The sequence below is a fragment of the Morone saxatilis genome, unplaced genomic scaffold (assembly GCF_004916995.1).
Source record: "Morone saxatilis isolate NCDOM2014 unplaced genomic scaffold, NCSU_SB_2.0 Contig19, whole genome shotgun sequence".
In the NCBI taxonomy this organism is placed as follows: domain Eukaryota; kingdom Metazoa; phylum Chordata; class Actinopteri; family Moronidae; genus Morone; species Morone saxatilis.
The window spans coordinates 11715584-11724411 of record NW_023339751.1 but is presented as its reverse complement, the minus strand read 5'-3'; the positions used below and the strand labels follow the sequence as shown (position 1 = coordinate 11724411).

The following is an 8828-nucleotide window of genomic DNA, read 5'->3' as shown; positions in this document are numbered from 1 at the left end:
GGGGGGGGGGGGGGGGGGCTGTGCATCACGTGACATTTGAAGGTGCACCGTGTAAACACCAACATCAACATCAAAATGCAAATAAGTCTGTGACGTACTGATACAAACATACCAAACAGTGTTACACAGCACCAGGATTTACCCAGAGTACTATAGTCTCTCTCTCTCTCTCTCTCTCTCTCTCTCCCCCAGCAGCAGAAGGAGCATCCTATAGGCTAATCAGTTGGTAGTTTCAATCCAGCCTCAGCATCCTCCCCCTCCCAGAAGAGGAGAGCCGACAGCCGGTGCGTGCGAGGTGTTTTTGTCCCGCTACCATGGTGGAAATTACGGATATCGTGTGCCTTCTCGTCCCACTGGTGATGCTCGCGGGGTCCACCTTCCAGACCGACGTGAAGAGCGTCAAAGACGCGGAAAAAACGGGGAATTTCATGGAAGACGAGCAGTGGCTGTCCACCATTTCACAGTACAGCCGCAAGATCAAGCACTGGAATCGCTTCAGAGACGTAAGTCCGCCGTGTTGATTGAGAGATGCGCGGTAATGCGGTATAAGATGCGCTGATTGGGAAACACGCACGGTTATTTAAGAAGCAGCAATAATAGTTATAACACACTTTCTTAGCCGGATTGCACACACAAACTTGGTGCTGATGTTGGAACATACTGTAGCAGAAATACTCACACATACTTTAGAATACATGTTTAAAAAGAAGAATATATTCCCAGATAATCACTATAAGGTCTATATTTGGGTGGCCAATATATATGTATTTAAGGCATTTATATGGAATAAGATGATGGAATATATAGGAATATACGGACATAAGATTGTATTCACAGTATTAACAATAGGCCATATATGAATGAATCTTCATGTACATATTTGGCCTGATTTTTGTTTTTTTAAAAGAATTACTCAAATATTGAATATAGCCTGTTAAATGTGAATTGGATAGTTTGGGATAATGGCAAAAATTAATGCTAAACACTGACTGGATGCCATATCTTTCCAACGTCCTCCACAAAATTCAATTCACAAAATTCTTGCCATGTTTAGTACTGTATATGCGCCCTTGTTAAAGCAATTAATGTTTTAGTCCCACTTGCACAGCAGGACCAGTATAGCTATATTTCATCATACTGTCCTTAATATGGGTTACCTCAAATGTGTTTCCAGACGTGTCCCGGGAGATTTCACAAACAAGAGAATTAAGCAATTAGAGCAGAGGGGCAGTGATTGATTGATGTGCATATTCACCTACTGAACAGACTGAACTGGGTTGCAGGGATTGATTAAAGCCCATAGGGTATACACAGTGATATATTGCTGTGTCTGTAAATGTATGGATGTAGTTTTGCCTCCAGCTCTGTGAGGTGATTACTAATGATCTCAACAGGATTTGGACTATAGTGCAGTTGGATTATATTTCATATAACTCCTGTTAATTGGGTTTTAATTGATCCTCGGGGGTTACTAGCACGTGATGGTATCATTATTAGATCTGAAATGTGAGCAGTTGGTTTGAGCTTGAGAACAGTGCCATATCTTCTCAGGAAGAGCCTTTGTAAATAACAACCATAGACAGACTGTGGTGTCATATTTGATCCGCGTTCATGTGACTCCTTAAATCGCAGGTCATGGACTTCCCTGAAGAAAAGGTGAAAATTGGCAGCCGCCCCTCCAGGGATCGGATTACTTAGACTGTGATTACTTTAAGAGAATGTCCTCAGGAACTGTACTTAGGGAAGTAATGAAATTGTGGGCATGGAAAGATTAAGTCAGAATTATTGTGGTATTATAACTCACTGGATGATGCTCTATATTTACACAGCTTTGATCCAAAATGTTCGTTAGAGCTGCGACTTCATTCTCTGAATTCAGCACATTATGATTGGCTGTGCAAAAAAAAAAAAAAAAAAATGAAAAATCCCACCTTCCAAGAGTGACAAAACACAAACACACACACACACACACAGAAAATATATGAAGCATTCTTAAGATGTAAACGGTTCAGGGAAGTGGGATCATCTTCTTAACACTGCTTAAGGGGTTGCCATCCAGTATGAAGATGTCACTTTCTCACTCTGTGTTCCCCTTTTTTCCTCAATTTAACATCAAAGCTACTGTGCAACACAAACAGCCCTTGCAGTTCCACATTGTATCTCTTTCATGATCATTATTCCCAGAGGTGAGTGTCTTAATGTGTGAGTGTATATGTGTGCGCTTACACACTTTCAAGCACATAAGCTTGATTTTGCCTGGGCTGTTGCATCTGTGCGTGTTTGTGCGCTTGCGTTAAAGGGCAGTAGTGGTGGTGGGGTCTCTGGTGGTGATGATGATGATGACAGGAGAAACATCAGAGAAGCGAACCACTGAACCCCCTGGGAGAATCAACAATAGAAACCGCTTTGATTTCAGCTTGCTGCCGTAGCAACAGCGGTCTCTGTGTTAGGGGGTTGAAATGGAGCATGTATCACTGAGGGTTTGATGACTCTAGTCACTAGTCCTGCTTCAGAGTGGAGGAATCAGTGGAAAAATCCTTTATTATCATATCATTCAAATAGGAAAAATCTCCAATTATAACACCATTTGTGCCACCAGCTTGTATTTTCTTGATGATTCCTAAAGGACCAGTGTGTAGGATTAAATGGCATCTAGCAGTTGCAGATTGCAACTCCCTCGTTTCACTCTCCCCATCCAAGCATGAAGGAGAATCTACGAAAAGCGCCAACTGTTCTATCAAGAGCCAGTGTTTGATTTGTCCGTTCTGGGCGACTATAGAAACATGGTGGCGACCTTCTTCCACTACTGATACTTTATAAACTCATATCCAGAGTGCAGCTGATAGAAATTATGCATCACTGTCCCGTGAAAACCACGTTTCTCAAAAATGCCTTGAGCTATGAAAAATGGCCATTTTCAGTTATGTGACGATGCAGTTTTCAGATCCCCCTTCGTTTTTCTTTTTTATTGTTTATTTAGCTTTAAGAAGTATAATCATTTTCTCAGCCCATAAAGAAACAACGATGATATATGAAAGAGCAAGAAAACTCAAACAAGCATTGAAGATTGTAGACTTGAATGCAACATTCCCCAAAACAGACTGACAACCACTGCAAGAATCATGTGTCCAGCACCCCGGGCCTCTTGTTTGTTTCGACCTACTTTGTGATTTAATTAAGAGAACATAGAGGACTTACCAAAACAGATCACACGGATGGAGGGAGGGGTGATAATTAGTGGTGTCTGCTGTTGTGTAACATTGCCCATTTGTGACACGCTGGGTAGCAGGATGGCCAAGATTAGGGATGGCTCTTCAACCGTAATGGCCTGGGTTCAAGAGGCATCTGCCTTGCTGAAGAGTCTTTGAGCAAGACTCGTTCTGGAGTTGACCCTGCTGCACTCTGACTTATTGAGGAGGTGACACACCGTCAGTTAAGCACTACAGTTTCTGCTTCGTAAGCTGACAGTAAGGAGGAGTGAATCACTTTTTACTCACTAATTTCTGGCACTGCTCTGACATTACATGTTGCTGCTCTCCATTCACAAACCATGCAGGCTCTTCTGTGGGGGAGCTACATTGCTACTATGGCACTATGGCCAGGGTTATTCATAGCTCTTTTTATATTGCTGCCTGTCTCTCCTCCCTCTTTGTCTCCCTCTCTCCTCCCTCTCCTCATTCCCTGTAGAAATGGCCCTACCTCACTCTAACTAATCACCATGGCAACCTGGTAATCCCTGAACAGGAAAATTCTGACTCCCGCTCTCTATATCTCTCCCTCACACACACACACACACACACATAACAGGACTACAAGCACACACGCATAAATGCACACATGGGTGCACACATGGGCTTGCACACACACACGTACACACTCTCTAAGTCATGCAAACCAATACACTGGTGTTTACTGGTAAGATATCTTTCTGCAAACACACGCTGCCATGCATCATTGTGAGGATAAAGCCCCTCTGCATTTTGTGAGACTCTTCATTGGTGTGTTGGCGAGGATTTAAATACCTTTTGGGTTGTGTGAGTAAATGCTGTACACTATTTATGTATGTGTGCTCATGTGTGTGCTTGTGTTTGTCTGCATTTGTTGAACACAAATAGGTGTGTGCGCATGCATGAGGCTGCATGTGTGTGTAACTGTAATTGATTTCACACTCAGGTCAATGATTTTACAGCTACAAGAGAAAAGCACACAGATTCACTCTAGTTAGCGTCTCATCTCTGTTTCACTGCCTTTTTTACTTGAACTGCTTTGACTTTATTTTACTGCTGGCACATTTAAATAAACTAGTTTTTCTACAGTTAATATGAATTTTATTTTATTTATTGAATAAACGTCTTACAACAATAATATACAGCCCACATCACTGTGTGGTTGATGCAAAAAAAGAATCTGACAATATACAACAATCACTTCATACGTACATCATTTAGGCATAGGTACATTTTAGGGCAAAGGTCAGTTCATTCACAATAAAGTAACATAACCTTTAGATTACAGTGAAGGCACGTGCATGGACATGATGACTCACATTTATTTTCCACACTTACAAACACTTGTAACATTTTGCTGACAGGGCACTGTACTGTTATAAGACCCCTCCCACTACACTAATTCTAATCATCTAATCAATATAGCTTTTTCTCCTGACAGACAGAGTGGTTGGCAAATGAGCCTGATTTTCAGAATAGATCAATAGGCTGATTGACATGTTAGATGGATGAATGAATATACTTCAATCAAGTGTATTGATCTCACAGACCACACCTAACTAGATGGCACGGTGCTAATAGATGATGTCAGCACCTCAGTGTAAGGGCATCCCATGACGAGATTATAAACCTCTCCACTTGGTTTAAATATCAGATTGGTTATAGTAAATGCAGTGCTTCATGTGCATTGCTTCAGGTATTACAGAAATCTATTTGGTTTGCGTTGTACTGAGTATGGTTTGTGAAGGATCAATGGACAAAACAATGGGGCAAATACACCAGGCTGTAGCAGAAGTGATGGTACATTCAGTAGGTTGTGTGTTTTGTGGATTTTTAGTTTGGAAACAATTAGCACTATAACAATGTGATAAATGGTTATTGTAATGTATGACTTTGACCACTAGGTTGCGCATTGGAAGAGATACAAACATAAACTTATTAAGGTTGTGCACAGTGACAAATCCAAAGCAGCATGCCTTTGCGTATGTGCGTACACTCATGTATTAACAAGTTAATGTATGTGTCTGTGTGCATTTGTGCATAAATGTGTAATACATGCCTCCGCGCATGTGTATTTATGTCCCAGTGTGTTTGTTTGTCCTTTTTACGCATGTTCAGTGTGGCCTGGGCACAGAATGCTGCAGGGTCATGTGCTCTGCTCCAGTGAAAGGCAGTCTGTGTGTGCAGTAGTGATGCACCAGCTCAGGGATACTGGAGAAGACACAGCTACTCTGATCCAGGGTGAAGCCCAAGCCCTTAACGCTCTTAGTCTGGGCCACAATGATGTGCACACAACTCTGACTGGTCCTAATGGAACAAGACAGAGCGAAAGACACACAAAACAAAGGCGTATTGTCAGATTTGCATGTAAAAGACACACAAAACAAAGACGTATTGTCAGATTTGCATGTAAAAGACACACACAGCAACATTTACAGCTAAGAGTTATAAGATGCTTAAGATTGGAAACATTATGCAGATGTATATCTACCCGAATGAGGCTGTGCATATTCCGAGTTCAGTGGATGTGTAAATGGGGTTAATGATGTGAACTCTCAAATGAATGAGCAGCATACAACAAATGTGCACTCAGGCGCATACACACACACACACACACGCGCACACACACACAAGCTTGCACCACAGAATTTCAGCCTTTATCCTAGAGAACCTGTTTCTGGCACGCTTATAAGTAGTGTTCTCCTCTACAAATTACACACTTTATCATGCATTAACACCGTAGAGGCTGCCACCACGATGCTAGCTCTTTGGTAGGTCCTTAAAAATAGCCAAACATAGGCTCAATCACTATTGACATGTGGAATTATGAAAGTTTTGTAAAAGTAATGTTAAAGAGAAAAGCAGATTTTATGTTCAAGCACGTCTCCCATAGTCATGCTGTAACTCCAAAGAACGACTGAGATTGTGATGCAGCACAACAAAAGTAGATAAAAATAGCTCTATAAATAAATATGTACATGTTGCATTATATAGCATGCATGTACCGTATTCAACAAACACACGCACACTCAAAGGGAATACACAAACACATCGGCACACTCACTTCAGAGCGATGGAGTACTTGCTGGTCCCTGATTCGCTGTCTCTCACCAGGAAGCTGGCTTCCCTGCAGCGCTGCAGCTGAGCCTCAGCCTGCTGCCGACTCACACTGCCATGGTACCAGCTTGGGGAGGCAAGAGAGAGGGGGGGAGAGGGGGAGGGGGAGATGCAAAGAGAGATAGCAGATCACTGACATATAGCGCTGTGACATATGGAGACAAGTCAGATGTCAAGTTAATGATAGGCGATGATGGCGAGAGAGAGGAAGAACAGAAAGAGACTGACGGGAGGAAGGAAACGCATCGACACCAACAAAGATTTACTGTCGTAATAAATCAGACAGATATACGTATATTGTGGACTGAATGAGTTAACAATGTCAAAGGTGAACTTGGGAGGGCGAAAAGATAAATAACATGAACAAACATAATGTATGTGGCTGTGCGAAGTGTCGAGGGAAGGCCTGTTTGGACACAAGGTGGTGCTGACAGTGGCCACAGGTTAGAGCCATATATAAACAGGCTGTATGTGGCCTTGATGCTCGGAGGCAAAACACATTCAGCCACAACATGAGAGGGTCAAAGGCTAACATGCTCTGATCATGTTCCCCAAATGAAAAGCCATGCTAAAATCAGTCTGTCCTATCTATTCAAGCCTCACCTCAAGGGTACACTTCCCTCCAGCGTTTATGTTCAGCATCTTATCACAAGAGTGTCCTCAAGGCCTGCAGCTGGCTTATGTTCTCAGTGATAAATGCCAAATTTCACTTAAAAATGTCAAAAAGTGCCAAGCATAAAATATATGTGAGTTTTTGGCAAAGAAGACTGGCAGCCTCTGCAGTGTATTTGACATTGTGAGTCACCAGATCAGATGTTGAAGGAAATCTGCTTGATAGCTTTACAACTTTTACTCAGGGAAACTGATTTTGAGCCAAACTGAGGAGGGCGCTGTTCTTCAAGATTTTCTCACAAAAGCCAAAGAATTTTCTTTTTAATTTTTTACTGTCATAACAAATGCAAGCAGAGAAATACAGAGAGCAGAAGGGGGCCAGGAAGTGACATTCACTCTTCAAACTTTAAACTAAACTAAACAGAAAGAATAATGCTTTAGATTCACCTGACTTGCATGTCTTTGGACGATGCCAATCCTTATACATATTATTTTCTAGTCGCTAAGGTGTATTGAATCTTGTACAATGTCATATTTTTTAATATCAAATCTTTTCTTTATCATTATATGGGATTACTACTGACCTGTTTTTCCAACTATTTTATTTTTGACAATGTACTGTATCTTGTCTTGTTATGATTTTCAGCATGATGTAATAAATTCAGTTGATACTTTACTTTTGCCTGATTATGACACTTATGGGGTTGAAATATTATCTGTTTCAGTCCAATAAAGCCTAGGAGCTATAATTCAGTGTGCTTTCTTATTTTTCCCTTACTAAAATGTATCAAACATTTCTCTCCTCCCTAGCACTCTCCTCTGGATTTATTTCATCTCCCTTCTTACCTCTGCTTCTCCAGGGGTAGGCTGGGGTCCACTTTGGCTGCCTCCCCATCCAGTGGGGTATTCGGGGAGGTAGGAGATGGAGGGGATAGTTTGTTAGGATTAGAAGAGGGTGAGATTGGTGAGAGTTTGAGAGTGGGGAAAGAGGGAGATGGTGGTGTGAGAGGGGAGAGTTTGAGAATAGGAGAGGAGGGAAAGGAGGGAGAAGAAGAGGAGGATGGAGAAGATGGTACAAGTGTTTTAAGGTTCCAGTTCTTCTGCCTCAGGGTGTGTTGTTGTTGTTGTTGTTGTGCTGCTGCTGCTGCTGCTGGCGGCCGGAGGTTGAACCGTTCTCTTTACTGGGAGAACAATCCACTGCCTCAAACTGAGCTGAAGGAAGCAGGACAGACAATATCAACCTTTCATAATAAAACTCTATCAAAGCATGCCAGAGCTACCAAAGTAAACACGTCTCTGGAAATTGATTCAGCAGAATTGTTTTGTTTCCTTTCTAAAGCAAACACAAAATTGTTGTGTCATTACTGTACAAATAAAACTCATGGCATCCTTCCTCCACACCCTAAACCCCCACCCTTCCCATCATCCCTCTCTCTCTTTCTCTACCTGACAGCGCTCTGACAATGTCCTCCTTTCTCCACTCCCAGGGCAGTTCGTACTCTCCAGCGGGACGGACATCAGACTCTGGCCGTGTGACAGGGATCCACACGCCCTCACGGTCGCCTTCCAGCCCTCCCTCATATGGCGTGTCGTAGATATTTGGAGGGGTGGGCTTTCCCTCTTCTTCCTTCCTCTCTCTCTGGCCTCGGTCCAGCAGAACACACACTTTCAGGAGGTCTTTGGAGCCTCGCCTACGAACCTCTACAGAATGGTCATTGATTAGTTAACAGCACTTAGATGGGGGACTATAGACAAAACAATGTATCTCCTAAAGGCCTTACAGCACTTTATTTACTTTATTTAAGTGTTTTGTTTCTGACAAAGAGCAGACTTGGCCTCAAAACGTCATAAATTGAATTGAAAGCCTTTATT

The 8828-nt window shown here is 42.3% G+C and overlaps 1 protein-coding gene across 1 annotated transcript; it reads right to left on the bottom strand.

The window, feature by feature from the left end:
• Positions 1-4311: 4311 nt before the first annotated feature.
• LOC118329588 (SH2 domain-containing adapter protein E-like) lies at positions 4312-8673 on the bottom strand (the record flags this gene model as incomplete). The annotated part of the gene is given in 5 exon segments (XM_035663814.1): positions 4312-5534; positions 6292-6411; positions 7803-8091; positions 8094-8168; positions 8403-8673. Coding segments are annotated over 5 exon segments (948 nt in total), but the record flags the coding sequence as incomplete, so codon positions are not given.
• Between the last annotated feature and the right edge of the window lie 155 nt (positions 8674-8828).